Source organism: Artemia franciscana, chromosome 13, assembly GCF_032884065.1.
Source record: "Artemia franciscana chromosome 13, ASM3288406v1, whole genome shotgun sequence".
NCBI classification, from domain to species: Eukaryota; Metazoa; Arthropoda; class Branchiopoda; order Anostraca; family Artemiidae; genus Artemia; species Artemia franciscana.
Window position 1 is genome coordinate 318,775 of NC_088875.1, and position 19,806 is coordinate 338,580.

General features: G+C 34.4%; 1 protein-coding gene across 1 annotated transcript in view; it reads right to left on the reverse strand.

The window, feature by feature from the left end:
• LOC136034353 (all trans-polyprenyl-diphosphate synthase PDSS1-like) overlaps positions 1–19,806 on the reverse strand; it is a 51,275-nt gene that overhangs the window by 9,495 nt on the left and 21,974 nt on the right. The window contains exons 4-7 of the mRNA XM_065715485.1: positions 14,852–14,993; positions 11,306–11,395; positions 6,252–6,383; positions 338–532 (exon numbers count right to left, since the gene is read on the reverse strand). Coding sequence (XP_065571557.1) covers positions 338–532; positions 6,252–6,383; positions 11,306–11,395; positions 14,852–14,993 — 559 coding nt within the window. The remainder of the gene's footprint in view (positions 1–337; positions 533–6,251; positions 6,384–11,305; positions 11,396–14,851; positions 14,994–19,806) is intronic.

The following is a 19,806-nucleotide window of genomic DNA, read 5'->3' on the forward strand; positions in this document are numbered from 1 at the left end:
AAATTTTGATCCGTTGACTTTGGAAAAACGAGCGTTGGAAGGCACCTAGTTACACTCCAAATTTTAACCCTATTTAAAAAAAAAATGCTAATCTGTTGATTTTTTCCTTTTTTTATTTCTGCTCTCTCAGTTTTCTCTATTGCTGCATTTCTCCCATTTTTTTCTCCCTATTCGTATCTATGCCTTTTTCTTCCAAAATTTCCTTAGACATTCAATATATTTTTTACTTCATTCAGTAGATGCTCACTGGAGTGGAATTTTTCTCGTATTATTCAATCAGTTTTATGTTCGTTTAGTGCAATAAATTGAGTAATTAAATTATTGAAGATGTCATTACCTGCTCAGCAGCAAATAAAACAGGCGCTGTTGCCAGGCCAAGTTTAAGATCCGCCAATCCCGGCTTCCCAAGAAGACTAGAGTCAGAAATGAAATCTAAGAGATCATCAACTATTTGAAATGTTAATCCTATATAACGACCATAGTCATAGGCCACATTCTGCAGATGACTATCACAACCAGCAAGAATTGAAACCTGCAAGACGGTAGTAACTGTAAAATTTGACACAAAATAGCATAAAATATATGCTGGTGAAATAATTTCTATCAAATTAAATCTTTTTGTTTTCACACCGACGCCATGCTTACGCACATTCTTCAATACTAATTTATATACCAACAAAAAAAAATTGTCAAAAAGAATCAAATTTATGCACTTGCTTAATACACTTCATAGGTTAACGTAAATACACTTATGTGGCGAACTGAGATAGGGCTTACCTATATCAATTTTTTCACTTTGCTGAAGGGCCTTCCTTGGCAGTGTCAAGGTGTCCACCATTATTTTTTCTCATCCAGATAACCCTACCCACCAGCTTCTGACCGGCTTGGGCAGGCGACATTGGTCCCTTAAAAGAGAGATTAGAGTCACCCACCACCCTCCTGCCGTCAGAGGTAAGCGACCTTTGATCCTCACAACCGGTACTATCAAGAGAACTCCCTTTCCCATCTGGGATTGGCCGTCAAAGAGTTTTTTCTTGCACTATAGGCAGCGCTTCCCCCTCTCGCGTATGATTTGGGCAGCAATTGCTCGCTTCAGTCCATTGAATCTTTGCAGCGCACTCACCAAAACAACCTGTCTTAAAGTCAGACACGAAGCGGAATGACCAGTGGTTCGACGCGTCTGAAATCAGCAGTAGTAGGCCCCTATTTGCTCCTGCTATTTTCAGGGGCATCACATGAAGGCGGTCAACAACACCTCTAAGGCAAATATAGAAGAGAGAGAGAGAAAGATGGGTTTATTAATATAAATAACAAAACAAAACAAGCAAATGGCCCGAAGCAAAGCTTGTTTGGGCTTACAACCCCAATACACATACAAATAAAAACGATACGAAAAAGAAGAAGAAAATAAAAAAGAAAAGAAAAGGAAAAGAAAAAAGAAAAGAAAAGAAGAAGAAAAAAAATTCAATTACCCTGCATTTCAATCGAAACGGAATTACACTTCAAGAGAGACAAAACAAAAAGAAACTAAAACCACTTGACCAGTATCGCCAAAAACAAAGCCAACATCTTGGCTCCACTTGAGGTCCACTCAACTATCAAAACCATAAATATTAAGGCAAAATAGCTTTAATTCCCGCCGAAATTCAAGAAAATTATCCATGTTTCTCAAAGTCGTAGGTAGACAATTCCATGCATGGGGTCCTAGATGCCGAATAGAAAATTGAGATCTACGGGTAATAGCAAGCGGACGACGAATTATATCGGACTGTCTCGTAGAATGTGTATGAATATCACTTCCTAATTCAAACATACTTTTAAAACATATTGGTAAACAATTTTGAAAATATTTATATATAAACAGGCTTCGAAAAAAAGTAGTAAGTCCTGCTAAAGGCAAGATTTTGCATTCTATATGCACTTTTATACTGAGTCTATAGACTGAATTTAACATACAATAGACTGAATTTTATGTTAGAGGTGATAATATGCATGATTAATTGAACCAGGGTTGAAGTTAGTGTTTAGAACAAGACCTGTAGAAAACAAATCTATGGTGTAGAAGCTGAACGTCGATAGAACCGTTTGGTGCTTGGAATTCTTTTTTTGGAAGTAGAGTTCTCGGAAGTCCATTTATTAGTGTGTTTTCATTAAAAAAAAAAAAATAATAATAATGGTTCGTTTCCAATTTTGATACTTAAAAGTTAAGCTATCGTCTTCCTGCTTCAATCACATTAAAATTGAATACATATAATTTGTAACTTGAAATCCAAAAACCTTCCAAAGAGAAACCTAAGAAATCGTCAACAATTTAAAAACTTAATCAGCTATTTGAAATCTTAATCATCTATTTGAATTATGTATATTCCTTGTCATAAACCACATTCAGAAGATAGCCATCGCAATTGAAACCTACAAGAGGTAAGCAATTGCAAAATTGAAACCAAGCAGCATAAAAGTAAAGTAGCAGAATAATTTTGATCAAATTTTATTTTTAAAGTCTTGTCATCAATCAACAGATTACTATAACAAAGTCAATAAAAGCACTGATATAGAAGCTTACTGTTACCGATAGGCTACCAGTTCACTGGCAGTATATTTTAGCATGTTTGCAGTAAATTACTGATTAATTATTGTCAGCTATTGGTAGGTTTTTCGGACTTTTTAGTGAACGCTGGTTACTTTTTAGTGAACGCAGATACTGGTAAGTATCTAATTCTCGGGGAATAGAAATTACATGGCAACCATGACCCACAAATTACAAATTTTCAAAATTTGTAGGGCATGCACTTTGCAATGGTTCTTAAATTTGAGTCGACTACAATTAAAACTACTTTCTGGTTAGTCAAAACCGAGTTTTTAGGTACTGGTATGCTACTTTAGTATGTAACTTACATATGTACTTATACTCTGCTCAACTATTTACTTATTTTACTGAACACCCAACTTTCCCATAACATGATAAGACCGAGTACTGCACTAACTCTTGTCATAGAAACGACAACTAACTATTGAAAATAAAACATGAATTAGAATCAAATTTAGATGTTACTGCACTAAGTATGATCATGACACTGACATACAAAAATGCTATTGATTTGAAACAGGTACCAATCATTCTGTGAAGAATTAAGTTTTCAGTTATGTCTGGCAAAATTTAGAAATTGCGAGTTTAAATTTTCCAATCGGTGGAGAATTCCGATGTCAAGGTGTTAACCGAAGTAAATACTTATCGAACCGAAAGACAATCAGTTCTAATAAACAGCTTCCAAAATAGTGCAATAAAGCAGATGTGAGGAAGGGCCACAGAATTGAAAAGGCTAGCTATTAGTAGGCGGTTGAATCAAAATTTTGCTGCAACAACCGATACATAAGAAGCAGATATACGACAGACGTGACAGCCTAGGAGCAGGGATCGGGTGCGGCGTAGCGACGAACCAATGGAAAAACCTAGATAAACAAGGTGGTCAACGGCTCTAACAGTGGTCACGCTAAGCGCTATAAATAATGTGGCTCACCTTTCAAATTAAAAAGTATTATTTTTGACTTATCAGCATTAAAACGAAGGCCAAGTTTAAGATACTCCTATTAAAGTATGACAAAGATCTCACTAATTATTTGGAAGGTACGGCTGAGATTTAAAACGTCATCTGCATAATAAACTAGAGACAGGTTCAATGAAGATAGAATCAGAGATGTAGGGCACTGGTCTAGAAATTTCAACACACAATTATTGAAAAGATTAGACGAAACTCCTTGACGTGCATTTTTCAAGACAGGACAACTTGAAAAGGGAAATAGAGGAAAAGAGAAAAAGAAGTAAGGGCAGCCGAGGGAAACTGACAAACCTGAAAAACCAATGACACAACAAAAAAAAGGCAAAAATATTAGAACTATGCTAAAACTGTAAGAAATTTTGGGATAAGTCGTAAAAACTTCGAGATTTAGCTTAGTAAACTACAAACAGTGCCAAAACGCGGCTTGAAAACCACCTTAGGAACCAAGTTTGTCACTTATGGGCCAGCCCTCGCAACGATCAGAGTCCCAAACCTTGAAGAACGCAGGTACCACCTGATGTGCAAAGTTTGAAACTCTTGTGCTATTCTCTACATCCCCCCCCTCCTCGCTGCAGTCAACATAAAGATACGCCATAAGAAGAATCTACCAGTTCAGTGCAGGATAAACCGTTCCAGTGATTCATTTGTTCTTTTGATAAATCGTATATACATGATAATAGCGTGATAAATTGTTTTCTGTGTTTCCATATGTTGTAAAAATCAGCGTAAATTAATTAGGCCATTAGCCGTAACTACGATAGCTATTTCACTAAATGAATATTGAATGTACTGAAAGATATAAAAAAAAGTAAAGGATGCGGCATTATACTCTACAGTCCCTACGGGCGGTGCTGATCTCCGTTTCTTGGCCCTTCAGCCAGGAAGTGCAATGGGAGGTTGGGGGCCAACCATCCTGTGCTTTCGCACACCCGTTCTGTTTACCTTCCCCAGATTTCTCCGGGTACCCATTTTTTCCGGAACTTAGCAAGCCGAAACTCATCGGGTAGTATGGAAAAATGGCCTCGGCAGTCCTGTATGGACAAAGGTGGTTTTACGGGGGGGGGAGAGGGGGAACTTGCCCTGGGAACAAAAATTTTAGGGGCGCAAAATTTCAAATAAATCATTAAAGGATTATAATCATTTTACAACTATTGAAATTCTATTTTATATTAAAAATAAAGAAGAAGGCACAGTCTGTATTTCTTTTTTTTAATAAAAGAAAATAATATTAAATGGCCCTGAAAATTCTTGGAAGACAGTGGGGGGGGATATCAATGTTTTTGCCTGAAGGATATGAGAGACGGGGACAGGGAGACAAAAAGGGTATCAATGTTTTGCCAGAGGGATATGAGAAAGGGGGTTCATGATTTGCAGAACTTAGCAAACCGAAATTGATCGGGTAGTATGGAAAAATGGCCTCAGCAGTCCTGTATGGACAGAGGCAGCTTTAGGGGGAGAGAGGGAGAACTTGTCCCGGGAACAAAAATTTTAGGGTCACAAAATTTCAAATAAATCATCAAAGGATTATAATCATTTTGTAACAGTTGAAATTTAATTTTTTATTAAAAATAAAGTAGAAGGCACAGTCGGCAATTTTTTTAATAAAAGAAAATTATGTAAAATTGGGCCTGAAAATGTTTGGGAGACAGGAGGGGGTAATATCAATGTTTTTGCCTGGGCGACAGAAAAGCCAGAGCCGGCACTGTGTATCGAGTTTGAAATTGAAAATGTAAACTTTTTTAAGCACTATCAGTACCAAAAAGGTTATCTGGCCTATTATATATACCCAGAATCAGTACACAACAGTAAACACAAAAACAACACAAGAAACTGAAGGAGATTGGAACAAAAGAGTGAGATTAGTAGTCATCTTCAGCATGATTATCAATGGGAACAGTCAGATTACAGGGTATTTTGCAGTTGGTAATACTGAAAATATGTTTAATAACATAACAAACTGGCAGTAGCCGTAGTAAAGTGTCCACAGTAATTGTTGTCAATCGTATAAAATAGTTTTATTGTACAAAAACACTAATCGTGCACTCTTGTCGGTACCCGGAACTCAAAGTGTAAGGCTTATTTTTTCAAAGACATTTTTGTTATTCAAATTTCTGAGTAGGTTCCACAGCAATGCAGAAACCTAACAGTGAAACTACAAATTTGTATTTAAAATTTATTAAAACTGAATTTGTACAGAACTTGTTGCAAAGTTGGAAATAAATCCAATTTGGTAATAATTCGGTAATAGTATACATATATATATATATATATATATATATATATATATATATATATATATATATATATATATATATATATATATATATATATATATATATATATTATATATATATATATATATATATATATATATATATATATATATATATATATATATATATATATATATATATATATATATGTCAGTATACCTGTTTTAAGATTAATTATGATGTTATTCTATCGTAGGTCAACGACAACAAAAAGAGAAGTAAAAAAGTTAAAAGGTTAAAAACCTTTAACTTAAAGAAAAACTGTTTAACTTTAAGAAAAGTTTAAAGGGACTAAATCCCTCCATAGAAAGCTCATATTCTATACTTTCTACTACGGATTTCTTTAAAAACAAGAAATTTAACAACCAAAACTACAGCAAACCAATACTGATATTATGAAAAATGTTAATACAAAACTCACTGCTTTACAGCTATTAGCCATGATTGTTGCTGTTTTCTTGAATGTTTTTAACAAATAATGATTAAAACGATCAGATTCACTCTCTCTTGTGCCCATTTGTAGGAATTCTCCTTGTACTAAATCTGCCACAACCTAAAAAAAAAATGTTACTACAACTTCTGCATCAATCAATTTTTTGGCTTCATATGGTCCTAATACTTTGAAATTCTTGCACTCAGTTACTCAATAAAAATAGTACTTATCACGTATAAGAAACCTGTTATTCTTGAGATTCGAGCCCAAACTCACGATCTGCTTTCTACTTACACTTTTCTAAGATAATTTTTTTAGTAAAAACGTAGAAAGAGTCTCATTATCGCTTGTGCGAGGTCTTGGCTGAGAAATTTGTGGGCCATTTGAATTCCCTAAGCGTCACTATAGTTATTGAATGTTGGGATATTTCTAAAGGAACTGGGAATATTAGGAACCATAAATGTTTCTTTAATACAAGGCTAGATGGAGGGTAAATGAGCGAAGCGGACAGGTCAGACTTTACTATCGTTAGGACCTACCACGTAAACTAGGTACGAAATTAAAGTTTAGTTAAACCTAGGTGCAAAAAGAAATTCATAGTCAGTAATGGCACCCGTTACTATCCAGAGTTCCGAAACCACAAGAAAACCGATCCAATCTCATACCGATGCCCTTCGCCAAAAATATGGGGCATTTAAGGTTCTTATGGAAGGGATGGTTATTTAAACATTAGATGTGGCTCATTTGGTTAAAATTGGACGTTCTAGTTCCCTTTTAAGAGTCAAAAGTGATGAAGGTCAACTAGAACCCCCCCCCCAACTACTCCTCTTTGCATCAAAATCATCTGATTGAAATTGAGCGATGCCAATTTTGTTAAAAACAGTACAAAGATCATGTAGCAAGGCTTTTGGAGATTAATATAAACCACCAGAGCCCTGCGACAAGGGCTTTAAACTAATCCCTGGGGGCATATATGGTTTTCATGGAATGAGAAATGGAAAAAATTTGAATTTCCAATCAAATTAGCTCCTTTAAAATATCAATAATATTACCTAGCTATGATAGAGTAGCGCCGCCTATGATTTTGCTTATATGTACTTTTGACAATTGCATGCGTATAGTTTTTCGTTTAATTGAAACTTCCCCTTAACGTTTCAACTTAATGCCCTTAGTGTATTAGTTACAGTAACCGTAGAGGTAGTATTAATAGTATGCGCACAGTGTTTTTTTGTCTAGTTCAGAATTCGTCACAACTTACCCCTGAAAGGTCTAACTTAATAATGTAAGCCATTATTGTGATATGTCTTTGTCACCCTTTTGACAATCTACATGATCATAGTTCCTTTTGATTTAGTTCAACATCCACCTAAACATTCTTTGAAAGCTTCATCTTAACACCCTTAGCTTGCGCAGTAGCAATAGTTGTGGAAGCAGTAGTAGCATTAGTAGCAATATGTACATAGAACCTTTGTTTTTTCTCAACATCCCCTTCAACACACGATAAAATTTTCAACTTAATGCCATTAACCAGTCCTGAAGCATTGCTGATGTGGGCATAGTGTGTTTCGATTTATTTCAGTACAGTTACAATATTGCCCAAAATTTTCGCCTTAAAACCCTTAGGTTTATTAGCAGTAGTATTCGTACCATTAGTTATATTAGTAGCAGTAGGAGTGGAGTTAATAATAGTAGCCTTAGTTTTAGCAGTAGTAGTAGTATCAGTAATAATAATAGTAGCAGCAGAAGTAGTTGTAGGAGTAGAAGTAGCAGTATTAAGATGCGATTATTGCCTTTTGATCAGTTTAACATCCCCCACAAATTAGGCCTGTAAGTTTTAATCTCACACACTGACACGGTTCCTAAGATATTGCAGATATGCTCTTTCAACAACCTGCATACAGATGGCAGGTTGTCATCCGTACAACAGAAATGTTCTCTGAAAGTTTCACATTAATACCCTTAGGTATTGCTGTAGTGACAGCAGCAGTTTTGCTACTCAACTTAATACAATTAGCCATTGCTAAGACATTGCCGATACGCTCTTTTGATAACCTGTACATTCATATACTTCTTAACATTTCATCCTAATGTCCTTAACCTTAAAAATAGTTGCGACAAAGGTAGTAGCAGAAGTAGAACTACCAGTATTGCCTTTTGGTCCATTGATCTTCCCCTTTAAGCATTCTCTGACAGTTCCAACTTAATACACAAATTAATTCCTAAGATACGGTATTTTGACAATCTAAATGCACATAGTGTCTTTTGATAGTTCGAATTTGCCGTCAATATTTTCTCAAGTTGCACCTTCATAGACTTAGCCTTAATAACACTATCATCACAGTAGTTTCGTGGTATTAGAAATAGTTCCAGTATTAATATTGTATTAGTAGTAGTAGTAGCAGCAGTATTAATAGAGGTAGTAGCATGTGCATATTGCCTTTTGGTCAGTTGAACATGGCTTTCATGCTGAGCCGTAAGTTTCACCTTGACACGATAAGCCGTTCCAAAAATGTTGATGTGTGCTTTTGGCACCCTTTTGACGCCCTTTTTCACCTTAATACTCGAAGCCCTACAAGTAGTTGCAATTGAAGCAGTAGTTGGAGTAGTTTAGTGGCAGTACTAGAATTGGTGAAAGTAGCAGTGGCATTAGCGTTTGTAGTGACATGCATACGTTACCTTTTTGAATTCTCTAAAAGTTCCAACTTAATACCCAAATCCATTCTTAAGATACGTCCTTTTGACAATCTACATGCCCATAGCGTGTTTGATTTAGTTCAAATTCCCCCGCAATATTCTGGAAAATTTTTGTCTCCATACGTGTAGCCTTAATTTCACCAGTATCACAGTGGTAGTGGTTGTAGTAGGAACAGTAGTAGCAGTAGTATTAATAGCAGTAATAGCAGGTATATTTTGCAGTTTGGTCAACTGAACATCCCACTCATGATACGCCTGCATCAGCAATATCAATGATTTAGTTCAACTTTCCCCTCAACGTTTCCTCAGATATTTTTTTTCAACTTTCTCAGCCTTAGTAGTACTCGCTACAGAAATAGTAGTAGTAGTTATGGTTGCAGTAGAAGCAGCAGTAGTTGTAGTAGTATTAGCGTGCAAGTATGGCCTTTTTGGTCAATTGATCATCTCCCATATTGTTTCCAGAAAGTTCTAAATTAATATACTCTGCCATTCCTGAGTTACACCCTTTTGACAACCCATGTACAGATAACCATTTTTATTCAGTTATCAACACTCCCCACAACAATTAAAGTAGAACAATGAAAGTAGAAGTAAAACATATATACCTTTTCTCAATAGCATGGTAAATAATGAACAAATTGCCTAATTTACAGCCCTTTTCCTGAGGATTTGGGGGGGGGGTTGACTTCCCAAAACAGATAATTAATGAACCTTTCAACAATGCTAAAAAATATTGATGTCTCAAACTTTGCTTGGATGTTTGTTTTTGGAAATGATAGGCGTCGGAGGAGGGGGGGGGAGTTAGACATCACTTTGACTCTTAAAAAGTGCTCTATAGCTTCCAATTTCAAATCAAATGAGAACCATCTGAATTTTTAACGACTAGGTTCCAAACATAAATTTGCGCTTTACAGAATTTTTTTTTTAATGCTTTCACTTTTATAACTTTAATAAACCAAATATTATTAACATTTTAAGGAATAAATATCAGCAAATGCATATTAAACTGAAAATACAGATTCACTTGTATTTTTTTCCGTAAAGTGCGAATTGTCCTCTGGCCTTGGGAAGGCAAAAGGGTTTTCAGCCCCACTCATGTTAATTCCTTCTCGTTTTGAGCTTGACTCGGTTATTTATCTAATTTCTGCTCGTTTTGGGTTTCATTTATTTATCTCTGCGGATTTGTGGTATTTTTACGCTTGGTAGATTAATTGATTCTATTTTTGCTCAATTTTGGTTTGATGGAGTTCTTTACTTTTCTTTGAAAAACTTATTAAGTGGAAAGAGTTTTTTTTTAATTAATAAAAGGAATAAAGCGTTGCCCTCCAGCAACTTTTTTTTTAAGTTTTTAAAAAACATTATTTAGTTTTAATTCTCACAATTTAATGTAAGTTTATTTATATATACATATTTTCTCTCTCGTTCTTGTATTGTGCTGAAGAAATATTCACAGAACTGATTTCCACTGTCCTGAAAAGATTTTCCCTATTGTTTCTACTTTGTATTTGTTTGTCCTAGAATATTAGACCTAATTTTCATGAATATCCCAGACTTCTACGAACAACCGTGCTCTCTATGCCTGTTGTATCGCTCAAATCACAATATAATTTTTGGGAGGCACGATTTGTCCTTCCAGCAGCATGCAAAGAGAGAATAACCACCCGACCAGTGGCTAAAGGACTCAAAAGGACTTCAAAAGGATATTTGACTTCGATTATATATTTTCCGTCATGGATATAAACCTGAAAGTTGTAATTCCAAACTCTCTGCTGTTATGGAAATAATACCAGCACTTTCCAGTAAAGGTGATAAGAGGTACTGACAAAGACAGACCCTGGGTGATACCGGAAGTTCAGATGGTTATTATTACCCACTATCGGTTATACAGTGAAGGAGAACCAATCAGGGCAGAAATAATATATTCGTGAAGAGTGAGTTTCTTCATCTTATTTGGTAAAAAAAATATTTTTCTGTGTTTTTCATTTTTTGGCATTTTCATTTCAAAACCCCTTTTCTGGTATTCTTTTCCACCCTTCCCCTGATTTCGAAAAATGCCTTTCTTTGGTATTTTTATTTAAAATGTCTTTTCTGGTATTTTCAATGAAAAACTGCACCTTCCCCCACGAAGATAATAAAAAATATATTTTGTCCCTCCCGCAATATTGTCATGAATTTTCGCTGTTGAGTCACTTAGAAACGACGAACAAGTATGGTAAGTAAGGTACACAAAATTCACCATATGCACAAAATTTATTTCTGGAGGAGGGAGGCGCAAGTTAGAGGACGATCTAAATTAACTGATACAAAAAAACTGAGATAAATAGAGGTTAAAAAATCCCCATGCGTACCTGTGAAATGCAAATAAGTACATCAGCATCATTTAGTTGTGCCATTACTCGTGTTGCAGCGGAAATGATGAAGTCTCCAGCAACCGCTGACTAAGAAAAAAGGAAAACAAGTTTTAAAACATGCTCTTTAAAAATAAAAATAAACTATTTCTTGTACTAATACATGAATAAATACATATCTATCTGGTTATACGGATGAAATATAGATAAACTTTAAATTTCCAAATCTCTTTTCCAAATTCCGAAAATATTCTTACTTTCCTTTCATCTTTCTCAACATGTTTGCTGCATAAATCACCTTACCCTGTTCAAACCCAGGTTTCTGATGTACAACTTAATTTTCAAAGGAAAAATGAAGCGAATTTCACATTATCGTTCCTCAACGCCCCGCAATTTACACTTCAGTTTTTATTTATTTTTTTTTTTTTTAAAGTATGGTTGTCAGAAAGAGTTAAACTTCAGCTTAAAGAGGGAGGCGTAGAAGAGGCAACAGCCCCTTTCATATACGGAATAATTTCTATTCGATTTAAGTTTTAATGTCGCTTCTTACTTTCAATCAAAAATAAAATTTTTGTTTAATTTCTGAACATTTTTGAATTATTGCAGGTTTTGAATGTGGCTCATCGTATATGAATAATTAGAGCGAAATTTACTTGTTAATTTTACTTTTTAACAAATAATAACCTTTTAATAACCTAAGACTGACTTTTGTTCCAGCTATTTAAGAATGACTCCTCAATCACAAAGGTTGTTTAATTAGAATAATAACCTCTTTTAAAAGTCAAAAAAAAAACTTAAGCGTAAGAGCAAGCTATTGAGGAGAGGCAACCCCTCTCAATTTGTGCATTCTAAAATATTTTCATTCTAGTTTGTGCAGACTTGATTTTACCTTAAATATTTCTTGAAAACAAAATGAAAAGAAGATTAGTTACCACTCACGGAAAAATTACAGCTTAAATCCTAAGAAAATACACTTTAACTATACCCATTATCCCATTTTCTTTAAATTTTACTACTTTTTAATGAGGATGCCAGCCTCTTTTTCATGAGGTTGTCAGGGCACATGTAGAATTTTTAGAAACAATGTTGAGGTAGGGGGATTTGTTTCCACCTAAAAAATTTTCCAACGTGAGTTTTTCTTCGCGATTAAGCTGTCCCCATAGCATGCTTATATACGTCATAATTATGGGCTTTTTGGCATCCATTTATATAACTTTTCGAACGTAGACAACTTCCAAAATTTTCTGTTTCTGAAAATGATTCTAAAATGAACACGAAGTACTAAAGGAGAAAAACAGGTGTAAATACAGCACAAGAAAATGTTTGCCACCACCAAAAACTTGAATATCTATTAGGTTAAAACGTATAACTGCCCACAAAAACTAAAATTTTCAAAGGCTATAAATGAAAGGGTGGGGCAGTTATAACACATTTTATAAGAATTCAAGGATAAGTTTTTATGCCATGAATTTTTTCACTCAGTTTTCTTTAATTAATTTAGCATCAGAAGACAGCGTTATTTTATGACAGTTTAAAAAAAAACACTTTTAACACGTTTCTTTAAGGCAACGTTAATGATGTCTGCTTATGGCGTCTGCTACTTCATAAACCTTCAAATATTCACTGGAAGGAAAATAGCACGTATGGGTATTATTTATAACATATTTTGTTTCTATTCAAGAAAAAAAAAGCAGAACATTACACTTAAACTCATATTCTTGTTTTACAGCTCTTTATAATTTTGCCCAATACCCCCTGTTTGAAAACTATCAATTGCAATTTTTTCAGGAATAAAATCAATATACTGAAATCTAAGATTTATAGCATCAATACAAGTATCCGCTAGATTTATGCGTGCAAACCTGAACAAACGTTCCTCAAATAGAATACAAAGGTGAAAACTGAACGTATAGGAAAAATTCACATTTTGTACCCATCATAGTCGAAAGTCCAGCTAAGCTAGGTTCTTTTTGCGCATACCCTTTCTCTATTAAATTATACTCGGATTGCATTGGCCCCTCAAAAAAAAAACACACATTCTTTATATAAAAAAAAAACAGTTTGGGCAACTGCAGTTTGAAGTTACTGGGTATAGCTTTAGCATGACATGAATCTAGTTACGAACAATCAAGTTACGATCAGGTATTATATGTTTTTGTTTTTTTTAATAATTTTTTATGTTTTTCTGAACGTTTTACACATCGATGTTCACATATAAATGTTCTACATTATGTTTTGATTATCAAACCCATTTCGGATCTGAGGCTATACTTATTTTAATTATTTTTGTCTGACATCTTGGACGTCTGAAATAAGGACAAACCTCTTTCCAAATATTTTTTGGACAATACAGCCTGAAATTACTAGATTTAGTACGAGGATGACAAGAACTTTTTTATCAGCAACTATTATGTTTTTTTAATAATTACCAGAATATTAGAGCACCTTTCAGGAATCATACCGTGTCATTTAAAGCCATTTTTGCCCAGTTCCAGTCAAGAAGCATTTCTACCCATTTTTCGTTAGCAGGCATACATACGGTTAAAATATTTGATGATTACCAAAGAGCCCCCTTTTCCATTCCAAATGAATAACCATAACAATTTAGTTAAATACACTTAAATCGATTTGAATTGAGCGAGGATTTAAAACACCGTTACATTCCGCAGTGCAAAAAGTGGGGTAGCAAAGAAGGAATGCTACTTGGGCGCTTTCAAATTTGTCGGTATATTTTTGTCTGAAAATACAATTTTTACATATAGAAATACTTTTTGCTGAAAAAAAAGCTGCTAAAATTACGAGTTGTGCTACTAAAGTATCGGCAGCTTTTGGAATTGTCGGATTCTGCTACTAGCAGCTTTAGATCTTTTTCCATACCTAGTTACACTTTAAACCCTTAAACTCAAATTCTATGCATTTTAGCAGCTTTTTCTGCTTTAAAGGAAGTGCATCTGACAAGAGTTGAAACATTTATCGAAGATAAAATAAAGTGTAGCTTACGGTGTTCACAAGGTAGAAAATGAGCACAATACCCACAAGGTTCCGTATACCATGGGCACCTAAATACTAGCTTAGGGCTGCTCTCCGCCTATCTATACTTATCCAACATACCTTTAGGTTGATAAAGTCAATTAGTCCAATTTTTTTTCAGGTCAAATTATCCATACTTCATATATTAAAAATAAACATTATATTAATAGTGTTAATTTAATTATTCTATATTAATAGTATTGATATTAATTATTCCTATATTAAAAATAAACACTATAATACATGACATAGCGGAAAAGCAAATATTTACAGAAGGTGCCTACAAAGTGGAAAGTTATGATAAAAGCAATTTATCATAAATTGACTGGTATGATAATGGTTATCATACCAGTCAAATGTATCTTAGACTTTGAATAGTTGTTCAATAAAAAAAAAATATCTTTCTTTCTAAAGACTAAACAATGTAAGGTAAGGTATGATGTAAATATAAGCAGTACGACTAAGTGTTTTGTAAAATAAACATAAGGGAGAGAAATAATCTAAACGAAAATTTACCTTTGGTTGTCCCCAGATTCCATTTGCACTCGGTTTTCCCCTTCTCATCTCAGATACATCAATAACATCATCATGTACTAGAGAAGCAGTATGGATCATTTCAGCAGCCATCGCTACTTTTTTCTGAAGTTCCAATACTTCACTAAATAAAAAAGTCAACACACTATTTATGTGTTCATACACAGCAAAACATGGCATTCATAATCAAGATCCTAGACACAAGTCACTAGCCCCTTAGATGCTATCTGAAGAAGAACTGAGTCGATTCGAAAGTGGCTAAATTTTGATTCTACAGGCTTGTCAACGGTTATAGGCTTTTCTATAGGCTTGTCAACGGTTATAGGCTTTTCTATAGGCTTGTCAACGGTTATAGGCTTTTCTATAGGCTTGTCAACGGTTATAGGCTTTTCTATAGGCTTGTCAACGGTTATAGGCTTTTCTATAGACTTGTCAACGGTTATAGGCTTTTCTATAGGCTTGTCAACGGTTATAGGCTTGTCAATGGTTATAGGCTTTTCTATAGGCTTGTCAACGGTTATAGGCTTTTCTATAGGCTTGTCAACGGTTATAGGCTTTTCTATAGGCTTGTCAACGGTTATAGGCTTTTCTATAGGCTTGTCAACGGTTATAGGCTTTTCTATAGACTTGTCAACGGTTATAGGCTTTTCTATAGGCTTGTCAACGGTTATAGGCTTGTCAATGGTTATAGGCTTTTCTATAGGCTTGTCAACGGTTATAGGCTTTTCTATAGGCTTGTCAACGGTTAAGTTTTAGATTTATTTCCGTTGTTTCTTGTTTTTGCTTTTCCAACTCTGTCAGTTGTGTGCTTTTGTACATGATGACGGTCAATAAAATTCACTATTAATATTACTATAGTGCAGACTGATTGCTTGGATTGGTTACGTTGAAACTTACACAGCTTATATATCTTTAAAAAATGAAAAAAAAAATCTGAAAAAAAATCTTTTAATAATAAAAAAAACATACGCATTTGTGCACTTTTTGACAGTGGCGGGCATAAAAAGACAAGAAACGTGGACAAATAATCAGAAAAATAAGGTAAAAACACATAGTACCAAACAACCTAAGACAACTTATCTTTTCTTTGAAAAAGTAGTTAGTTTTGGAAATCAACAGATAGTTAATGTCTGAATCTTTACGGACAAAGACTGCTGTCAAATATAACTAGTTAATTTGGCTTATGGTTCATTTAAACATTACGGAATATCCACGCGGAAATCCGTCCGTATCTTTTCGAACGGTGGCCCAGAAAACGCTACGTTTTAAGGCAAAGTTTTCAAATAAACGCATCAGCGTAATCCTCCTTTGAAAGCTGTTGAGCAATAGAAAGCCAAGTGACACTATTTTTCTGGGTTTTCTTATACACTGGGTGAGCAGTATCATACAAGCTGGGGAAGCCTTGAACCAATGTTATAACAACATGAAGTTTTTGATGACCCATAGCCATGGTTTTATTCATTTAAAAACCTTGCCAAGAATCCAGACTTGACCAAACCGTTGCGGAAAGCTAGAGAGTTTTTCAAGCATGAAAACGAATGGAATCTCCGCACGGATTGCTAAAATCTGGACAGATTTCAACAATGTGTAAATGCACGGCTCATTATTTAACGGCTCAACGTCGCAACTCTGACAAAAAAATGGCAATGTCCTAAGAAACTTCAGAACTTAGAACTAGTCTAAAGAAAAATGATGGAAAATCGCGTTTTCCCGGTATAAATAGACCTAAGATAGGTTCAGGGGACAAAAAATACTTTTATTTGAAGGTACTTCGTACAATAAATAAAAAGAGAGGACTGAATAACTGCCAAAAAGGAAGCGTTCCTGCCCCAGAAGTAAACCTTTGTGACAAGATAATAAAATCTTCTTCAAGTCTAGTGCATCTTGGTCTAAGTTGTATTGAAAAGTAGTTGTAATCTAAGGTTATAATGTTAAAACGACTCCTCTTTTGTTAGTAAATGATTTTACTAGTTAAGTCGGAAAAGATTATCAATCTTCGGAAGGTTCATATAGTCGACGGGACCCAGCTACTTTCGATGATGGTTACATCACATGCGTTGGCGCTCTCTTTTTTCCGGGCTCTCCTGTCTGATATCAATAAACATAGAGCGCGTTCTTGCTATTACCATTTTTGTTAATTTATTTCGCATTTGCCTCCTTAGAAGCGTAATGCAGCTATTAGAGACCAATATAACATACCGGATCCGTACATGGATGTTCGGAAAAGACTTGAGAAGTTTTATATGAATTTAACAGAAAATGAACTGTGTGATGCTTTGCGATATTATCTATTTGCTGTTCTACTTGTATATATTTGTGCATTTCTTATTTGATACTTTTTTCTTTTTGTTGATGTCTTTTCTTTTATTACTCTACTAGTGACAATTTTTTGTGGAAAATAAAATTCATTCATTCATAAATCTTAGAAGACAGTCAAAAATCAGCCAAAAAAAAAAAATAGGCCATTAAAACTGAAAAAAGAAAAGAAAAATCGGACTGAACAGCCAAAACAGGCAAGAAAACAACAAAAAAAGATGCAAAATACACCATACAACAAAGGAAAAACATAAAATCATATCCGAAAACTACATTCATTATTTCGTGAAGAAGTCGTTTACATTAGGATTTGAATAGAACGTTTACAAAACAACGATTGCAGTTTTTCTGATACGGTTTTTCTAGCTAAGTCCTTTGGTGCATACCATTTCTTTTATCTTTTTATGTAACTTTTTTTGTCTATTTCATGTTTAATCCTGTTTTTCTTCTCTTTTTTCCGTTGATGAAGGCTTTTCGACTTGAAGCCAAAATATTCGGGCATGCTATAGTGGGTATTTCACCATCTTAATTAAAAGTTTTGCCATTTATTTAAATACAATAATTATATATATGATAAGCTATAAAATGTAAGCATGTATGTACAAACTCAGTCTACATATAAGTATTTATGACTTACTGTGATCAACTTACATTACCAATAAATTCGATTTAGAATTTGTATTATTTCTATATTCTACTTAAAAGCAATTAAACGTGTTTATGCTTTATAAGGAATCGTAGCCACATTCAGAAGTATCTTACGTTAGATTAGCAATCAGTATCCAAAGTAGTGACACAGTTTTTTACGATTATTTCTATTTATTTATGATTTAAAAAAAAGAATGGAGGATTTTCGAGGCCCCTAGACTCCTGTGACCTGGATTATTGCCTAAGCATGGAACCAGTACTGGGGGTATCAAAATATTGAATGTACCCAGTCATATAGCCAGGATACCTAAAAATGATACCAGAGCCTAAGTTGACCCACCTGATTATATATATATATATATATATATATATATATATATATATATATATATATATATATATATATATATATATATATATATATATATATATATATATTTGTGAGTTTTAACGCCAAACACTTGACAGACTTTGAACTTTATGCATTCCCAATTATATCTTCTACCAATATTTTTCACTGAGTCGCATCTTTTGGTAGAGTTATACAAGCTAGAACTGTCCTTCAAGCTCAATATTTACATTAAGAAAGAATAGTACGTCCCTACAGTCTGAGAATAATAAAAACAATGCTCTGCACTTTAGCACTAAATAGCTCTTTTGTGCCAACTTATTCAATACAAAATGCACTAAGTGCATTATTTCGGGTATGACATTCTACATACTCAAGCAGATATGCAAACCCCAAAAAATCCAATTATTTTTTCCACTAAAAGAGTAATACATTAATATCAAAAACATCGATAAAATGTTGTTTTTGTGCGTTGTTTGGCTTACCAACTGGGCTAAATTAGCCTGTATAACATCTAAATGTACTCTAGAGGAATTATTAATCATTTCAGCAGTTTCAATATTTTTTTTCTTACTTTCAACAAGTTTTTGTCCTGCCAGTTCTAATGTATGGTTTTGAAAGCTGGGCGGTAACAGAGCGGCTAGAGAATAGAATCCAAGGTTTTGAAAACAATTATCTTCGACAAATTCTCGGAATCAACTGGACGGACAAAACTACCAAATCATTCACTAGAGAGAACATTAATAGCCCCATTATTGATAAAGTTATAAGCAGTCGGTGGGGACACATTGGAGACACATGGTTAGAATGGGCAGCAATTCCCTGCCCCATGATGTTTGGTGTTGGACTTCTCCCGGAGTTTGACGGCTCGGACGACAGAAGGCTGCACTTGGACGATGCCTTGGAAAAAACGCAGTGCTCTCAAGAGCATCCCTTGATGATCTTTAGCCTAAGACGCAGGAGTGATCATCCTGGAGAGGCGTCGTTGCCACCTTATGCACCGAACGACGTGGAAAATCCTAATTCTAATTGCAACAAGTTTACTGACATGCAAAATTCAGAATGTCAACACTGCAATCAGACAGCAAAGCAGAGAAAAACAGAGAAAATTTATTAATAGAAATGAAGATTAATTCTTCTATATAAATTAATAAATCATAGAATTCTAAGATTAATTCTTAGAATTAGAAAAAGGTAGTTCTCTAACCTGTTTCTCACAAGGACAAACAGAAAGCCTCTCATTCAACCTTGCTGGAACTGCGGCCAAACCCAGGCTACATATGGAAAACCAGAGATGATTAGCAATTAGAGATGATTAGATTTGATTAGCAAAGCTAATCACATCCTTCTCAAACTGGATTAAATAAAAAATCATGAAATAAATCATAGTGATTTGTCGTTTATGGTTTAAGCGTATTTTTTAATACTATTGTTTTGTTTTTTTTATTGACTATTCTTCTTTACCAAAGGACAAAAACTGGTTATTATAGTTGACGGCAGCAGACTTATACATCAAGCGATAAGAATATGGCAGAATTTCCCTTCCCCAAAATTAGTCCAAGTGACCCTAGGGTGAAACTGAAAACATTATTCTTTTCACGTTCTCAGCCCCCTTATAAAAATC